Genomic DNA, 19,566 nt, shown 5'->3' with positions numbered 1-19,566 from the left:
TGGCGTCAAGTGCGCCCTCACGTGGACGGTTGGGGAATTACGGGTTAAAATGCGATTAATTGCAAGTAATTTATTTTAATCGAGTAATCTCTTATCGACAATTAATCGATAATCGATTAATTGTTTGCATCCCTAACGTACATAAGTGCGTAACATTAAGTGCCAGGACGTAAAAAATACAATAAGTATACAGTACATGGTAGTACTGAGCAGCAGCTCCTAAGGAGAGGCCACAACATAATGTCATTAGTTTCATTAAATTAAATGATGTTGGAAATGTACTTCTCCAGTAAGTAGCCATAATGCATCGTACATATTGCGCCGGAAAGAAACGTTTGTATCGAGGACGTGCCCTCAAACGCCATCGCATGAGACGGCGGCGCTGACGATCAGTCTTCGGCCCTCCGGCGTTGATCCAACAACTTCTGACCCGGAGGAGGAACACGCGGCGCTCCGTGAAGGAAACTTTCTGCAGCGCCGGCCGCCTGCCGATGAGCCCCGAGCATAGCGTCAAGAACTGCAAAGCGTCAAGAACTGCAAAGCTTGACCTTTTTTAACCCAACTCCTGAAAACAATGTGTCTCTGCTGGGGCTACTGAAGCAGCTTCCTCCCGTGGTACTGAGGATGCCCATGTGAGCTGGTTTGTTGTTGTTCTGAATGAATATTTTTGTTCATATCAGGCCTGGGGGTCTGCTGCTCTTTATAGCACCGGGTTCAACCAACCATAAAAATGCTTTTCTACTGGGAGAGTGGGTCCGAAACATACTGGCCCCCCAAGACAATCTTTACTGCCCTCACTTAAGTTATTATTACATAAGCATGTCTTTTGCCACACGAAATGTTTAATGTTTTATTCAACCCAACCCTCAGGGAGGGACGCGTTGTGTTTTTATCTGTTATTTGTGCTGAAGTGTCGACACTAGAAGCTGCAACAACACACTTCACTGCTGAATGGAGAGTGCTGCAGGTCAGGGGGGAGGTGGGCTGGCCAGACGCTTCCCTGGCTGACTGACACGGACAGACACGCACACGCACACACCCGTGTGGTGTGTTGGTACAAGGACTATAATACCTGACTGATAAAATAATATGGTGGATTATATGACACGCACCGCACTGTCACACACATGCAAACCTTGCATAAGTAACATGACGGAGAGAGCAGTGCATATAGCGTTATGACAGCTGCTGCAGAGGGGAGCAGCCTGGAACAAACCATTTCCCTCAGCGATCACTGGACTGTACCACATGTCTGCATACAATTGTTCTTTGTGAAAACCCCCGAGAACACATGGACCCACACTGAGAGAATGAGATAGACTCACTGTCTACCACTAGGATAGTCTTAACCGTAAACTGGCCTTCCATGGTCTGGGGTGAGGTTACTGTTGGCTGCCCTTATTTAACTTCAGGCTGTGTGTGTGTGTGTGTGGTGTGTGTGTGTGTGTGTGTGTGGTGTGTGTGTGTGTGTGTTGGTGTGTGTGGTGTGTGTGTGTGTGTGTGTGTGTGTGTGTGTGTGTGTGTGGTGTGGTGTGTGTGTGTGTGTGTGTGTGTGTCCGTCCATTTTAGAGACTTGCTAATGAAGTCATTGTCCTAACTCCAGTTTCCATTGAGTTAGACAATTTCCAACTCAGTTTACTATTTTCAACATGAGGGACACACACACACACTCACCAAGACGCGTGCTGGCCACCTGTTGACTGCGACGTGGTATTGAATGACACCCACAATAGAGGTGGACCTTTCGGTGTCAGTGTGATCTCACACAACCTTGTTCATTATGCCCGGCTGAACGGTACAACATCTCTAATCGTAACAGTCTCGGCCTCACGTACCTGCCTCAGCACGTCTGTTAACGGTTCACACTGGGGAAAGCCCAGGGTCAGAGAGGTTGGACTGATGATAGAAAGAGGAAGTGACCTATTTGGGTTCCGCGCAGGTGTGTCACATTCTCCCCTCTCGTCACGCTATAAATCACCCGTTGAGTTCATGTTGCGCACGAAAGACGTGGGTAGAAGGCTCTCTCCCTCTCCAAAGGTAGATTGTCCTGGAGGCCTCAGAACAGAGGGTTTAACGCCTGCTCTCTCTCTCTCCTCTCCGAGGTACATGTCCTGGAGGACTCTGGGTTTAACACCTGCTCTCTCTCTCCCTGTTCTCCAGAGGTACATTGTCCTGGAGGACTCCCAGGATGGAGAAAAGAAGGAGCTGCAGAGTCGTCTGGTGTTGCTGGAGTCTCACACGCGTCAGATGGAGCTGAAGGCCAGGAACTACGCAGACCAGAGTAAGTCCCCCCCCCCCCTCCCCTGACTCAGCCTTACACTCATCCACTCACACACTCACTCACTCACGTCACTCATGTTTCCAATCCGTTCAGCCTGTATTTGTGTTCCAACGTTAACATGTTGGTAAGGTCAACATGTGGCAAGCAAAGACCAATAGTGAATGCAAGGTATTTTAATTTTTTGGTATTAAACCGTTGTTTAACCAGGTCAAAGTCCCATTGAGATCAACGTCTCTTTTTTAAGAGAGACCTGGCAAATACTGCAGCATACAAACCAACTAACTTCAACTTCACACAAACGCATGGAGCCCTTTAAGGCCTGAGACCTGCACCACTGTGGGGAGCTATCCTCTGAATGCGTGGTGCCACGCAAGCGGTCCGTGTTCATTTCTGCTGGTTGAGCCTTGTGATGGGTTCATGCCGACTGCAAGTGGTCTGGGTGCCGATGCTCTCGTTTTGAACGCCTCTTGCATCGATGTGTGAGTGTGGTTGCGGGGCTCTTAGTAATAGAGAGAAGTCGTGGTGTGTGACGTGGTGTGTCTCCAGACCAACACTTTGGCGGAAGAGAACAGTGCTCTCAACGCTCTCCCAAACCAGCAGGACCGGCTGAGCAGCACCGCCAGTGTTGGCAGGCCTCACGACTCAGGCCGTATCAGTGCCTCTGCCTCCCTCTTCCTCCGAGGCTGATGTGGTTTAACGGCCTCTTAACAGCCGTGACTCCTGGACATCACACCAGTCCAGGTTCCCATCTCCTCCCCGCCATACTTAGAGCGGAACGCGCTACGGTCCAGCTGGGAGGGTGGGACAGACGTCAGTGATACCTGAGAAAGACCCCAGTGGGAGGAAAGAGGAGTCACTCTAGAGTCTAGACCAACATGTTGAGAGATAACGTTTACTCTGTTTGGCTGTGGGACTTAACACAAGGACTATAATACTTGACTGTAACCATAATATTGTGGATTATATGAGCACTTCTTTCTGAACACGCGACACTGGGGGTGAGCCGGAGTGAGTTGAAGTTAGGGCTGGGCGATCAATCAAATTTTGATCGCGATTTCGATTATAGCGTCAAAACGATCGCAAACTAATATAATCAAGTTCTCTTTTTTTTATTTTTTTTATTAAATGTTATATAGAACAGCTGGATACATATCTGTACATTATTTTAGATTTGAACATTTTCTATTTGACCCTTTTGTGTATTTTTTTAAGGCGAAAATTTCAAAGTTCTCAGTTACAAAGTGTATAATAATCGTGATTTCACTATTGACCAAAATAATCGTGACTATGATTATTTTTCCATAACCGAGCAGCCCTAGTTGAGGACTCCCGCCGGGGTAATGTGTGATGCTTTACAGAGTCTTAACCACTAAACCCACATGATGTGAGTGTGACTGCACAGCGCACGGCCGCGTGTGACTGCCTGTTCTGTCTCATCGGCCGAGCAAAACACACACAGAGCTCCACAGAAAACGTTGAATTTCTCAGCGGTTTCAATTTCTTTTACAATTCCCGGCGTGGGTTTGCTTCCTCATTCGCTCTGGGTTTTTTGTGAAAAGGTTTTTAAAATAGTGTTTTGCAGAAGTGGCACACATGTGTGATAGCTCAGGCATAACCTTGCTCCGCTGGGTGGCGGGTAAACATGAACGGGACCGCAAAAATCTCAACGCTCACTCCAAACGTCTAAACACCCATTATATTCTCTGTAATGTCAAACGCACATTATATTCTCTTTCATGTTCTTGTTAAACCCACATTATATTCACTCTAACATGTTCATGTTAAACCCACATTATTATTCTCTGTCATATTCATGTTATCCTACATTATATTCTGTTTGTCAGGTTCATGTTGAACACGCGTTATATTCTCTGCGTCATGTTCATCCCACCAGAGCTTCAGAGAATGCGTACGTCTACGTGTTGCATGTAAACACGGCACAAAGCTTCATAAGTCGTGGCCTCATCCACGAGTGACTAAGCAGATTAATACAAAAACATGAAAACGAGAGACTTGGCGACAGCTCAGTGCTGACATAAAATAAGCTCTCAGAACTTAATACTTGGTACTTAACTGCTAAGCCCCTCTCCTAACCTGGTGCCTAACCCAATTAGTTTTACCTATAACCCAGATTCTCAGCATAATCATGAAGTGCCTTTATTCATTAGATTGAGTCCAAAATCCTCAGGAGTACAGTTCTTAGTGTGTGTGCTTAACTCGCTCTGTGCTCGTGTGTTAAATGCTTTTCTTGAGTCTCGAGTTTCGACAAACGGGTCTAAAATGACTTTTCTTTCCCTCCCATCTTCGCCACCTGTTGATATCCAGGTCGATTGACACGCATGGTTAGCTTGAGTTTAGCTTCTGTCACAGTCCAGTAGCTCTGACTCCATGTTGACCGATCGCTAAAGTGATGGTTACACACAGGGTGCTATAGTATGGATGCTGTGTGTTAAAATGACGGATAAAGATGTCATTGTGGGGACCTGTGTTTCGCCCCTGTGCAATTTGGTTTTATTAATTAGTGATAATGTAAAAGATTAGGTCTTTGGGTTACTCCCCATTTATTTGACGGGGCCCTGAACAAATGCAGGCAGGCAGGCTGACTGACTGACTGACTGACTGACTGACTGACTGACCTGACTGACTGACTGACTGACTTTCTTTGTTTATTACTTTTTCTTGAGCCATTGTTTGGTTTGAACTGTTGCATAGTGGTGTGGTGTGAGGGCCTGTGGTCCTCCATCTGGTTTGCTGGGGAGGCCTTTTATCGTAGCACTGAGGACCCCTAGTGGACGTGAACTGGTATTACAGCAGGTAGAAAGGGGCCACAGCAACTCGAATTCTAAGGAAGGAATTGTTGATTTGATCATCATTTTAACCTGAACAATTATCGTTCTTCTCCATAAATAAAGGAACCGTTTGTTGTCAATGCTTTCGTCACAGAGAATTTCCTGATGGTCATACCTCCATAATCATACAATGTATTTTATGCTAGATGTCCATTTTTATTCGCTGGTTACTTAATTCCTTTTCAATGGGATTTGCTTTCAGTGTTTTTAAATTGTTGTTTACTATTCTGTGTCTCTCTCTCTCCCACTCCGCTCCCCCTCTCTCCTCCCCCCCCCTCCCTCTTCCAGTTAACAGACTAGAGGAGAGGGAGGCCGAGCTAAAGAAGGAGTTTACATCCCTACACCAGAGACACACAGAGGTATGCTGGAAAGAAACACATATTGTCCAGATCTCCCACAATGTTCTGGAAGATGGTTTCCCGCCACTTGAACAATATATATTCTACAGTAATTAGAAAATGTAGTAACTAGGATCGGTTTCATTAAATAGAATTCCGTGAGGTTTAAAGTTAATGGGATTTTTTTATGTGCACAATTTGTGTTATAATTGTGTCATAATGTAAGTCTAAAATGTATTTAACATCATATATTTATTTTATATATAATAAATAATTTCTACCTGCCTTTTAAATCATGAAATGGTTGCACCACATAGAGAATATGACCTCAAACAAGCTAAAAATATTGAAGACTGTATAGATCATGGAGGTCTGTTTAAGACCTGTCACATGCACACTGGACTGAGGTTCATAACCAATCAGGTTGGGCCTGTCACATGCACACTGAGCTTTTTAGCCAATCAGGATGTACCTGTCACATGCACACTGGACTGAGGTTCATAGCCAATCAGGATGTACCTGTCACATGCACACTGGACTGAGGTTCATAGCCAATCAGGATGGGCCTGTCACATGCACACTGAGCTATATAGCCAATCAGGATGTACCTGTTACATGCACACTGGACTGAGGCTCATAGCCAATCAGGTTGGGCCTGTCACATGCACACTGAGGTATATAGCCAATCAGGATGTAACTGTCACATGCACACTGGACTGAGGCTCATAGCCAATCAGGATGTGCCTGTCACATGCACACTGAGCTACATAGCCAATCAGGTTGGGCCGGTCACATGCACACTGAGCTACATAGCCAATCAGGTTGGGCCTGTCACATGCACACTGATCTACATAGCCAATCAGGATGTACCTGTCACATGCACACTGGACTGAGGTTCATAGCCAACCAGGATGTGCCTGTCGCATGCACACTGAGCTACATAGCCCATGAGGACGTGTCTGCCCCAGCTGTTCCCAAAACACACACAGCTAAGGCATCACAGCCAAAGGCTCAAATGCAGGCCGTTGTGTGAAAATAAACAACTATACATTTCCATGTGCCCAGTAATCGATCGCTATAACATTTAACTTGAAGATGAATTCTCCTCTGTACGTACCACTCCCACCACATCTACACTGATCCCTGACTAGCCTTTTGGGAAAGTGTTTGGATGGTGTTTTATTTGTGCCGACCCCCCTGTGTTGTGGGACAGATGATCCACAGCTACATGGAGCACCTGGAGCGAACCAAGCACCAGCACGCCACGGCCGTCACCCCCAGCGAACCCGCCGACACCGGGCCCAGAGCACGGTGAGAACCCCCCCCCCCCACCCCACCCCGACCCACCAGAACCCTAACCCTAACCCTGAACCATCACCACCAGAACTACGTCACCCCCACCCTGACCACCAGATAACACATCCGAACCACATGCTCCAACCCAGTGATATCCTTAGTGGGAGGCTGTTCGTAGAGAGAGGACGTTTGAGTAGCCACGGTGTGAGTGCTGTTCTTGGCACCGTCCCTTCCCCTCTTTGGGCGGGAGTCGGCCAAGAGCCGCTGCTCTGAGCTCTGAGGTCCTGAGTTGTACGAGGGAACAACCAGGATGTGAACGCAGTCCAGGCCTGTGATACTACGGCTCGTGCTTTGGCCGTGTGAACTTCAGTTGTTGGCATGGTGTGAATGACTTACCAACATGTGATTATTTGAACGAAACATTTTCTGGTTCCTCTGTGCCTTCACGAGTCCCACGATGGCCACAGTGAGAGGAGCTCTGACCAGTTCAGTCCTGCCCTGTGCAGACTTTATCCTCTGTATTTCATAGCCAGGCAGTCTGGCCCCTGGGGGGGGACGGGGGGGGCCTTTGTGGTGGGACTGAAGCCCGGTGCCCCCCCAAGCACCCAGCTCTTTGTAACCTCTCCGTTCTCCTCCCTGGCCTCTGACTGGCTGCCAGCTAACTGGCGACCACACGGGCCAACCCACACCTCAGTGCGGGCCTCCCGTATCGCAGCCAATCAGAGCGGCCGAGCGGGCCTGCCTCAGCATCTGTGAGCGACTGTGTGTGAGAGGGAGAGAGAGAGAGAGAGAGAGAGAGACAAAGGGAGAAGAAGGGAGGGAGGGAGGGAGGAGAGGGGGGTTCCCTTCAGAGAGCCAGAGAGTTCTAGACCCCACAGTGAAACCAGCGCAGTCACAGCTACCCTGGCCTAGCGGGAACACAGTTAGACAACAGCGGGATCACCGTGGCTACCGTAACACACTACTGTCCCTCAGGGGAGGAGGAGGAAGAAGAGGAGGAGGAAGAGGAGGAGGAAGAAGAAAAGGAGGGGGAGGAAGAGGAAGAAGAGGAGGAGTCATGAGTGTGCGGTTGCTCATGTTTGTGTACCTCTGCTCCTCTGATCCGTGAAACAGCCGCTGGGATTAGTCCTGTTGTGACGGCTGCTGGAGCTGCACTCGGCCAACATCACTTTCCCTCCCGCTGTCTCACTCCCTCCCTCTGTCTCTCTCCCTCCCACTCTCTCCCACGCTCTCTCTCGGTCTAAATCCGTCTCCCTCGCGCTGTCTCTCTTCTCCGGCCTAGCGCTGTTTACCTCCGACATCCACCGGGGTGGTCTCTCTCTCGCTCTCTCTCTCCTTCTCGGAGGACTTCTGACAGCGCTCCCTCGTCTTCCTCCTCTCGACCGGAGAGCCAGCATCCCTTGTTTTCCTTCTTCCGGGGTCTTCTCGGTCTGCAAAACGCTGAAAGAACGACTCTGCCAGAAGAGCACAGACTCCAGCTCCCGTCGTCGTGACAACCCCCCGCATCCCTCTTTCCTCCCGCGGCTCCGAGCCCCTTTGGGACCCCCCCCCCCCGCCGGGCCATGCCCTGGGGGTAGGAGGACATGAACCCCGGGTGCATGCTGCTGCTGGTGTTCGGCTTCGTGGGGGGCGCGGTGGTGGTGAACTCGGCCGTGCTGGTCTCCCTCTCGGTGCTGCTGCTGGTGCACTACTCGGTGTCCACGGGGGGGCTGCCCGCCCTGCCGCCCATACCCCGGCCCTGCAGGTACCGCCCGGCGCGCGTGGATGGGAGGGGGGGTGATGGTGGTGGTGGTGGTGGTGTTGTTGTTGTTGTTGTTGTTGTTGTTGTTGTTGTTGTGGCCATGTGACCTCAGAACAAGCCGTTGCAGGCGACGCCATCATCTGGCGTCCGCGAGTGAGACGATTGGTCGGTACTGCTGCCCACATCCCTGTGTGTGTGTGAGGCATGTGCGGTGCTATGCTGTCGTCAGCTCGTCCGAGGGGGAGGGAGAGAGAGAGAGAGAGAGAGAGAGAGAGAGAGAGAGAGAGAGAGAGAGAGAGAGAGAGAGAGAGAGAGAGAGAGAGAGAGAGAGAGAGAGAGAGAGAGAGGAGAGAGAGAGAGAGAGAGAGAGAGAGAGAGAGAGAGAGAGAGAGAGAGAGAGAGAGAGAGAGAGCACACACACAATACCCCCTGCGACGCGGCAGGACAGCACTGCGTCCTGCTACCTAATCAATGTCGTCGCAGCCCGCTCTCTGCTTCCTGTTTCTGTTATGAAGCCGTTGGTAAACAGACTGTATTTATATAGCGCTGTTCAAACCAGTGGCCACTGCCTGACTCTCACCTACTAATGCACACATTCACACACCGACGTCGGAGTCCACCAGGCAAAGCGACAGCCAGCTCGTCGGGAGCAGTCAGGGTGAGGCGTCTCGCTCAGGGACCACCTCGACACTCAGATAGGAGGAGCCGGGGATCGAACCAGCAACCATCCTATCAGCAGCCGACCCGCTCTACCTCCCGAGCCCCATGCCGCCCTGTCGTATCGATTCTAACCCTGCCCATTACAGAGCGAACTACGCAGCACGGAGCCAAACAATAAAACGCTGCCCTGCCTGTGACCTCTGGGCGCTGGACACTATTGTCCCTCGCTGGCTTTCAGTGCCCCCACCACTGGCTCTGCCACTGCTGCAACGAGGCTCCTCACCCCACCGGCCTCTCTACTGTAGTAGACTTAATGCCTGCTGTGTTATTTATGTTTTCATTAGAAGAAGAAGAATTGTAAGAAGCAGAGCTAGGGGCCCGTCGTACTGCAGCACTGAGAGGCTTCCACTGGCCAGAACGATTTGAGGAACCTTATATGCAATGATCGCCTGATCTGCTGCGACCTGTCCCGGAGATGATGGATACCTGCTCTTTTTGGGGGGCGGGGGAGTGAGTTTATTAACGCCACAACGCCACTCGCCATCGGGACAGTCGTCCTCACGTCTTTAGTCATAGGGCGAGGAAGTGCTGGTTCTTCTGCCTGCTCTTCCACACTCCATGGCCAATTGGAGTAATGCTGATTGGTGCTCTGATAGATCTATTTCCTGTTGTCATGTGTGCAAAAATCCAAACGTATGCTCGAGACATAAAATTCCATGAGCATGTGGAATCACGTGTGGTTCAGTGATGACTGCTTGTGGAATAGGGAGCTGGGCTTTTTGACCACCGAGCAGGCTGACCTGGGGTGAAGTTCTGTCCAGCCCTGGTCCTCCGGGCGCATGTTGTCCCCTGGAGCGGGAACCAACACATCCGCCTCTAACACTCCCTGTGAGGAGTGATCAAAGGATCTGTTACGCAAGGAACCATTCATCCCTCCCACTCAGTGGCAACATCACACCATGCAGAGGGAAGCCCCCCCCCCCACCCTCACCATTCAGGGGCCCGACTGCACTGGGGGAGGGGGTTTACCATCAGTGTGGAACAACCGTGGGTCTTCTGGGATAGGTATTCTTTTAAGCAACCTACCTAAAGCCGTTAGCTAAAGTGTGTGTGTGTGTGTGTGTGTGTGTGTGTGTGTGTGTGTGTGTGTGTGTGTGTGTGTGTGTGTGTGTGTGTGTGTGTGTGTGTGTGTGTGTGTGTGTGTGTGTGTGTGTGTGTGTGTGTGTCTCAGGAAAGAGAGGCCCATCTCTGGGGGTATATTCCCGCTTCCCGGAACCGACAGCGTGACCTCTGACCTCCAGAGGGACGTCCCGGAGTCTCCGTCCCAACCCTGGAGGTTCGCTGGCCAGAGCCAGCCCCGCTGCAACGCCAGCCTGCAGGTACACACACACACACACACACACACACACACACACACACACACACACACACACACACACACACACACACACACACACACACACACACACACACACACACACACACACCACACACACACACACACAGAGAGACACACACACAGAGAAAGAGACACACACACACACACACAGAGACAGAGAAGAGACACACACACACACACACAGAAAGAGACACACACACACACAGAAAGAGACACACACACACACACAGAAAGAGACACACACACAGAAAGAGACACACACACACACACACACACACACACACACAGAAAGAGACACACACACACAGACACACAGAAAGAGACACACACACACAGACACACAGACAGAAAGACACTCGCACACACACTTACACAGACAGAAAGAGACTCACACAATCAGAAAGAGACACACACCCACACATAGTGACAGTCACACACACACACGGGTTGTTAATGGGGGGGGCTATCGCCCCAGGACCCACCTCAACCCCCTCTTTTGGGCCCTGGGTAACGGTGACATCATCGCCCACCTCCGCCCCCCACCCCCCCTTTTAGGTTCCCGGGTAACGGTGACATCATGGGATAGTTTCACCCGGGCCTCTGGTGTTTAGTGTGGACCGGCTGAATGCCAGGCGAGAGACAGCCAAAAAGTGTGTGTGTGTGTGTGTGTGTGTGTGTGTGTGTGTGTGTGTGTGTGTGTGTGTGTGTGTGTGTGTGTGTGTGTGTGTGTGTGTGTGTGTGTGTGTGTGTGTGTGTGTGTGTGTGTGTGTGTGTCTGTCCAGGGACACGGTGTTTTTCACATTGTCGTTTTTGCTCGCAGCACTCTGCTGCTGAATATTAACGAGTTGTCGGGATAACGTTGCACCCAAACCGTACGGAGAAGACAGGAACACAAGCCTGGATCACAGTGGGGACCGGCCAATAGGATGTCGCCACTGGGCCGTCTGTCACCTCCTCATTCTGTACAGGTTCTCATTCTGTACACCTAACCCTCTATTGAGATTCTTGTTGCAGAGTCAGACTCACGCACGCAGACTTTCACAACCAACCTCACGGTTGTAACCAGGCTAGCTCGCAGCGATGGAGTCGATAGCGTGGCCTTTGTCTCTCGCACTCTGACTTGACATTTTCCAAAGATTTACAGCCAGCGATCGCTCTCATTGTCTGATCCACACAGTGCTCCCACTGTCTCGGTCTCTCTCTATCTCTCTCTCTCTCACGCTCGCTCTCTCTGTATTTCCCTAACCCTTTCTCTCTAAAACATTCTCTCTCTCTCTCTCTCTCTCTCTCTCTCTCTCTCTCTCTCTCTCTCTCTCTCTCTCTCTCTCTCTCTCTCTCTCTCTCTCTCTCTCTCTCTCTCGAAGCACTGTATGTGAGTGGAGGACGAATTATAAGAGCGATGATGACTTGCATCCAATTTTTTGTGCTACTATGGCAACAACAAGAGAACTGTCACCTGCAGGAGGGAGAGGGGGAAGGAAGGGAGGGGGATAAAGGGAGAGAGAGACTCCTCCTGCGCTCCATTTGATTCCATGTCTCGAAGCAGTTTTTGAAACATAGTTGGCATTAGCTTTAAGCTTCGCGTCTCGTCTGTTGTTTCCTGGAAACCGGGAGGTGGTTCATCAGGGACATGGCGCTCGGTACAGTTTTAATCAAATGTACTATTTATAGGACGGGAGGTTCCGAAGTCCCACCGTAATCCGATTAAAGAGGGCCTGAAAGAGCAGCTGACTGCGGCGTGAGCCAGGCTGCTCCACCTCCTCCTGACCCTCAAAGTGAGGCACCGCTGTTAGATGATGAAAGGCTCCGCTGGCCGTCCGAAGGCCGCCCTCCTTGGATCCCATTATGCTTTGCGGCGTGTGTCATCCCCGAGGCCTGGATAGATTAGGTTTCTTTGTCATAATAAACTTAATCCTAGCTAACCCAACCATGACAAATTTCTAAAGGTACTTTTATTTTGAATGGGAGGCTATTTCATTCACACAAAGAATGAAGCATTCCCATTACAAAATGATTAGATTTTATTCACATTGCTGAGATGTTTTAACGTGAACATGCGACACGTTTACGTTCAACATTTAAATCCTTGATATGACCCGGCACCATCTTCTTATTCAAGTCAAAAGTTTCTATATGTTTGTATGATATCAAATGAATAAAGCCCTCTCTGGTGCAGTTCATAACTTGCCTGAGACCCACTGCCTCTCTCCCAACCAGTACAAGGCACTGGTCTCCCAGTGCCGATCTGAGGGTGAGGTACCCAGTGAGAGTCTGGCCCGTCTGCCCCCTGACCGGCAGCAGCAGGTAGACCCCGACCCGAGCCCTCCCTGGACCACCAGGCCCAGCTGTGGTGTGACCCCGTGTGCTGTGAGAATGACAATGACAATGAGCTACACCTGAGCTGCATGCCACTCACAAACAGCCCGGCCCTGAGATTATACACAGCCCTGGTCTTCAATAGGGGCGCAATGCAGTTAAGGAGGTAGATTGGGTTAGCTGGTAACCTGAAGGTTGCTAGTTCGATAACCGAGTACCAAAAAGTGTGTTTTCCTGTACTGCCCAGAGGGAATCAAGATGTGTTATCTCCTCAAATGTGACTCACCGTCCGCCTGGTTCTCAGTGTGTTTGGCCGGTGTTGCTGCAGGTGGAAGGAGGGAGGCTGCATGGGGAGCTCAGCCTTCATTGAACATACGCTCAGAGAGACATACGCTATAGAGGAGGCGCATGTCGTGCAAGTTGCATTTTGGAGTTGCAGTTGGCAATCGTTTTCTAACACAAAGCTCTTCTGTTTCCTGTAACAGACACCCCCCCCCCCCCCCCCCCCCTGGTAGATGTAGGGTTTTATATTGGTCCGTTTGTCTTGAGGAACACGTTGGTTTGAAATAACATTTTAGTTTGCATTGAGTGTTGACAACAACCTAACCCATTCCAACACTGGTCCAACCGTTCTCGGCTCGGTGTCCAGCTGGTCACCACTCCGTCTCCGTCTCCGTCTCCAGGATGAACTGTCCCACGTCCCCTTGGGTCCCGGGGTCAAGGGTGAGCCCTCCTCGCCGGGCTCCAAACCCCGCAGCGCCCGTCTCCCTCCGGACGGCTCCCCCGGCAAGGCCAGCACCCCCGGCTCCGAGCGCCGCGGCCTCCCCCGCTCCCCGGGGGTCCCTCGCTCCCCGGGGCCATCCCGGTCTCCAGGGGTCCCCCGCTCCCCAGGTGTCCACCGGTCCCGTCAGGACCCGACCGACGACCGGACCGCCGGGCTCGGGGTCACCCACGCCAGCGTCCACGCCCCCGGCTCCGCCTCGACCTCGCCTCCGTCTACTGCCGGCGCCATGGGCGTCGCTATGGAAACCGCCTCAGCCTCCCTCAAGGAAGGGGCTCCCGGCGAGGGCGTCACCAAGGACCTCGGCTTACCCGGCAAGGAGCTGGACGGCAGGGAGACGGCAGAGGAGGAGGGCGGACTGGGACCAGCTGGGACTGGCCAAGGTGGACTGGAACCAGCTGGGACCAGCCAGGGTGGACTAGGACCTGATGGGTCCGGCCAAGGCGGACTAGGACCCACTGGGTCTGGGCAAGGTGGACCGGAAGCGGGGAGTCCTTCCGACTCGGCAGAGTCGGCCCTCGCAGGTGAAGGTGAGTCAGGAGGCATCAGGGTCATCGTCACTACTGTTGAAGGGTGTTGACGTCTTGAATCGCGTGTTATGTGTTGTACAAGCCCCCTCCCGTCCGTGATGGATCAACGTGTATCACATTGTTATCTCCCTTCGCTCCTCCGTCCCGCCAGATGGAGAAGACCAGCTGGAGAAGTCTGAGGTTCAGGCCATCATAGAGTCCACCCCTGAGCTCGACATGGAGATGGACGGCTTCAGAGACACCAGGTACTGTACTGTGGAGAGCTTCATACTGTATAGAACTTCATAGATACTAGGTACTATACTCCATAGAGCTTCCTAGCGGGATAGTAAACACACACACAATGTCATCATGGCCTTTTGTAAACATCCATGAACAAATATTTTCATCCCTGAACTCTAAGCACATTACTCTTAATTAAATTGTATGTTCTAGATTTCACTAGGCTGCTAATTGAGGAAAATTAATGAGAAATCGAGAATATAATTGAATAAACATTTTCAAGATCTGTTTTTCTGACCCACCGGGTAACAGAAACAGGCTTTAGAACTAGTTTTAGTTTTCTGCTCCTTTTCATCTCGTTCCCCCCCCCCCCCCCCCCCCCCCCCCCCCCCCCCCCCCCCCCCCCCGCCTCTCCTCTCCTCTCAGCACGCCCACCAAGGGTATAGGGGGGGTGGAGAACCTGGCCTTGGACCGCAACACAGAGTCCCTGTTTGAGGAGCTGTCCTCCTGCGCCGGGAACGACCTCATCGGAGACATGGACGACGGAGCCGACCTCCTGGGTAGGAAGCACCTTCCCCGTCCTGGTTTAACGTACCAACATGGGGCTGGCGTTCTGCCTTTCAGACCCCCCCCCACACCCCCCCACCCCCCACTGCACACGTCACTCCCGCTCCTTCTGAACTCATCGTTTCTCACTTCTCTTCACCGTCGCACTCCTTTTGGCAGAGACTTCTCGGGTGTGTATCATTTGCTTGGAATCCTTCTAGATCTTTCTGGTTCTTCCGGTCTTTTTATTCCCGTCAGTGTCCAGATGTAGGGTTGGGTGGCGACTGCATAAATGGATTTTCTGCTGTATTTACCAAAATTAATGTCTCACATTTACATTTTCTTTTTTTAACTTTAATGCAAAGTGGCCGAATCTGCCCATTTCAAACGTTACCCAACTCTACCCGGTAGTATGTTGCTGACTCCATTTCAGCTACCTTCTGTATTTCCATAAGAATACATTAGTGTAGATTATCATGGCGCTGTTGTATTGTTAAAAACATAGTTGTTGTTGTAGTAGTTTTAGTTATAGTATTTATAGTTGTAATAGTTTTGGTTGTAGTTGTAGTAGTTTTAGTTGTAGTTGTAATAGTTGCAGTTGTAATAGTTTTAGTAGTTGTAGTTGTGATAGTAGTAGTTGAACAATTATATATGAATTACTTTATTGGACACCTTGGTGGAAATTTGTCTCGGTATAAGGTGTTTGTATACACTATTAAGGCGAACATCTCCTCTTGTCCCGGTATAACGTGTTTGTACGCTCTTTAGCAGAACATCCTCCTCTTGTCTTCCAGGCATGGGCCGTGAGGTTGAGCATCTCATCCAGGAGAACACACAGCTGCTGGAAACCAAGTGAGTACCGCTCACTAAACACCAGGTTATGTTAACGTTCTGATCTGTTACAATCTTATTCGGTCAAGTTCTGTTCTGTTCCAGCTGTGTTTTGTAGAAGTTGTGTTTTGTAAAGTTTTGTTTTTGTAAAAGTTGTCTTTTGTAAAAGTTTTGTTAGGGTTAGCCTCTGTTCATGTTGTGTACAAGTTGAATGTGCCAGTGAGCTAAAAAACAATTATACTGTTGCATTAAGGGAAATTATCATGCGTTCGTTCGCCTTAAATCCTAGGCAAACGCAACTATAATAATAATCAACTATTTCTATAGCAAAGAAAAACATTTTCGATGTGCTTTAGCATCTGAGCAGCTTTTCCTTGTGGCTAACGGACAGTAATAACATTGTGTGTGTGTGTGTGTGTGTGTGTGTGTGTGTGTGTGTGTGTGTGTGTGTGTGTGTGTGTGTGTGTGTGTGTGTGTGTGTGTGTGTGTGTGTGTGTGTGTGTGTGTGTGTGTGTGTGTGTGTGTGCGGTCCAGAAACGCCCTGAACGTGGTGAAGAACGACCTGATCGCGCAGGTGGACGAGCTGGCGTGCCTCCGGGAGGGCCTGCAGAGTGAGCTGGAGGCCGTCAGCCAGGCCAAGGCCAGAGTGGAGGACAGGAACAAGGAGCTGGAGGAGGACCTCAAGAAGTAGGTCACTTCCTGCTCCCGCCTCGCTCACTTCCTGTCTCATGTCGTCATATCCTGTGGCCTCATACATGAGAGTTGATACCCTGACTCCCCATAGCTGCGTCTCAAGCTAGTTAGATCCTTCGGTGTGTTTATTTAGATGTAGGCGTTTAGATTGACGGATGGATCCTCTAGGACTGGGTCAGCAACCTTTACAAACCTGAGAGCTACTTCCAGTGTACAGATTAATACGAGGGCGAGTTGTTTGATACAAACTACCTGAATGACAAATGTTGCACGGCTTGTCTCAGAAAAAAGTGCGCACGATATTGTTCTTTCCAGACATGGTCAGATTTCAGAATATATTTTTGTTTTTACAATTTAATATTGAATATTGCCATCGCCATCAAATCAACATCAATGCAAGTGTTCACAAAGGACATCAACACAGGCCCCGCCCCTAGAACAGGCCCCGCCCTTAGGACAGGCCCCGCCCCTAGAACAGGCCCCGCCCCTAGAACAGGCCCCGCCCCTAGAACAGGCCCCGCCCCTAGAACAGGCCCCGCCCCTAGAACAGGCCCTGTCCCTAGAACAGGCCCTGTGGGCGACCAGGTGCCTGTCGGCACACTGTTGGCTCCCCCTTATAGATCGATATCGCTCCAAGTGTCTAGTGGCCTTGTGATGAGAATCTTCAGAGTGACCTTGTTTTACTGGACATCTAAAACCCTCTGGATGTCAATAACCTGAAGGATGTTCCTGACGATGAGAATGATGATGATGTTGATGATGATGATGTTCTATTCGTCAGGCTGCGGGCCGAGCTTGAGGAGGCCAAGCAGAAGACCAAGAGTGACAACGGAGAGGATGTGAGTTTGAACACACACCCATGACTGCGGGCGCGCACACACACTCACACAGATACTCACACAGACAGACAGACTGACTGACTGACACACAGACATAGACATACAGACATACAGAAACGCAGATATACAGTCAGTCACACAGACAGATGTACAGTAAGTCACACAGACAGATATACAGTCAGTCGCACAGACAGATTGACAGACCGTGCTAACTGCCCCCCCCCCCCCCCCCCCGTGCCCTCGGACCCCCAGCAGAGCGACGTGCCCACGGCCCAGAGGAAGCGTTTCACGCGGGTGGAGATGGCCCGCGTGCTGATGGAGAGGAACCAGTACAAGGAGCGGCTGATGGAGCTCCAGGAGGCCGTGAGATGGGCCGAGATGATCCGGTGAGCCGCCCGTCGCCATGACAACCGTCTCCAAACCCTATCCGGTCTTTATCACTTTAGAGGAGAGGGGTGTTGTTCAATTGTGGTAATTGTAATTATTTAAATTGTGTTATGGGATGAAACATTTTAATATTTTTTTAATTTCTTTTTGGGTTTGTGTTTTATCGTTATTTTTATTCAGGCAATCCAAGGAGAACCCAGCTCTCACAGAGAAGAAGAAATCCAGTCTTTGGCAGTTGTAAGCACTATCTTTTGTACTTTCATCATTCCTGTGCTACTGTTGTTGTCACACACCAATCCATGATGTATTTCGATCTGCTTAATTAATTAATTGTTGATTTATTTTGTTGTCTCTGTTCATTCCATGGTTTGTGAACCGGTTTGCTCCAGGATGTAGGTAAATGTTTGGGGTGATGTAGTGGTGCTGGGCCCTGATTGGCCGACACACGCGCTCGTAGAGAGACAGCCAGGCCAGGGGGAGTGGCTTCTATCAAAGTCTTGCCTACTTAACATTGAAATGGGGGATTTTCATCTGCAAATCCAATTTGTGATTCCAAAAATCACAAATGTGTTGGTTAACATCCAACGCTGTCCCGACCTTGGCTGTCTCTCTTACTGCATGGGACTGGGAATGAATTTGGTTTGGGTGGTTGTGGGCGGGTTGTGGGGTGGTTGTGGTTGGTTGGTTGGTTGGTTGTGTGCTCTGTTTCTGTGGAGGAATGGGAATACTTTTGCTATCAAGTTTTTTTTTTCAATCACCGGAGTCGCATTAGCTGATAGGACAATGACTAGTGCTACCTCATGACAAACGTGTTAACTGAACTTGAGATTTATACTAACGGAATGAACTAACTGAGATACGACGTATTAGTGGAGACTTTAATCATGAAAACATAGACTGACTGGCTGCCAAATTCTAGGACCAAATGTTTGAGATAGTGTTCATATTTTAGTGCCAATGATTCGTTAGTTCTTTAGTTCTACATGCATGATGTACCTGTAAACAACATGGCGCCGTGAACCAGCAGCTGTCTTCTGCTAAAGAGCATATTGTGACCATCTGACCCGGGCCTTGAGCCAGGGCACCTGGACATGTCTCATGTGTGGAATCATCTGCTAAAATGTGTGTGTGTGTGTGTGTGTGTGTGTGTGTGTGTGTGTGTGTGTGTGTGTGTGTGTGTGTGTGTGTGTGTGTGTGTGTGTGTGTGTGTGTGTGTGTGTGTGTGTGTGTGTGTGTGTGTGTGTGTGTGTTCCCTGGACCCGTTCCCTCCCCCTCTTCCCCATACTCATCTCTATTTCCTCATGTTGTGTGTGTGTCTGTTGGGCAGGAGGTGTGTTGGGGAGGGTGTGATCGGGGGGGGTCCATTGATAGACAGGAACTCCAACTATTCTATGATAAATAAGAGCTATACTTTAATGTTGCTACAACGTATTATATCATATTATAACATTTTACATCATATTATGATTTATTATAAGGAATCAAATCATATTATAACATATTACATCCTATTATAACATATCACATGATATTATAACCCATTTTCTCATACTTTAATGTATGAGATCATATCATAACATATTACATCATATTTTAACTTAAAGCATGTTGTATTTTATCAGAGCGTATTTCATCATAAAATGCATTATAAGATGTTATATTATAGGGTATTGCATCATATTATAACTTATTACATCCTATTATAGCGTACGACTATAGTGTATTAAGTACAGCGGTCCCGATGCAGGGGGGGTTTCAGACGGTAGCAGAGAGGGCTGGGCTGTGTGCTGTGTTGTCTACTAACCGCCTGGTCAACCGTACAGCCCTAACCCGTACAGCCTTGACCCCCGCGACCCT

The 19,566-nt window shown here is 49.8% G+C and overlaps 1 protein-coding gene across 1 annotated transcript in view; it reads left to right on the top strand.

Moving 5' to 3' along the window:
- The window catches only part of LOC130371756 (C-Jun-amino-terminal kinase-interacting protein 4-like), a 40,556-nt gene that overhangs the window by 8,969 nt on the left and 12,021 nt on the right, over positions 1-19,566 (top strand). The window contains exons 2-14 of the mRNA XM_056577618.1: positions 2,161-2,281; positions 5,419-5,489; positions 6,682-6,779; positions 10,397-10,544; positions 12,782-12,868; positions 13,564-14,191; positions 14,343-14,436; positions 14,840-14,973; positions 15,754-15,811; positions 16,325-16,477; positions 17,265-17,322; positions 17,575-17,708; positions 17,890-17,946. Coding sequence (XP_056433593.1) covers positions 2,161-2,281; positions 5,419-5,489; positions 6,682-6,779; positions 10,397-10,544; positions 12,782-12,868; positions 13,564-14,191; positions 14,343-14,436; positions 14,840-14,973; positions 15,754-15,811; positions 16,325-16,477; positions 17,265-17,322; positions 17,575-17,708; positions 17,890-17,946 — 1,841 coding nt within the window. The remainder of the gene's footprint in view (positions 1-2,160; positions 2,282-5,418; positions 5,490-6,681; positions 6,780-10,396; positions 10,545-12,781; positions 12,869-13,563; positions 14,192-14,342; positions 14,437-14,839; positions 14,974-15,753; positions 15,812-16,324; positions 16,478-17,264; positions 17,323-17,574; positions 17,709-17,889; positions 17,947-19,566) is intronic.

Source organism: Gadus chalcogrammus, chromosome 18 (assembly GCF_026213295.1).
Source record: "Gadus chalcogrammus isolate NIFS_2021 chromosome 18, NIFS_Gcha_1.0, whole genome shotgun sequence".
NCBI classification, from domain to species: domain Eukaryota; kingdom Metazoa; phylum Chordata; class Actinopteri; order Gadiformes; family Gadidae; genus Gadus; species Gadus chalcogrammus.
The sequence above is the reverse complement of the archived record's forward strand: the minus strand, read 5'-3'. Positions and strand labels throughout refer to the sequence as shown.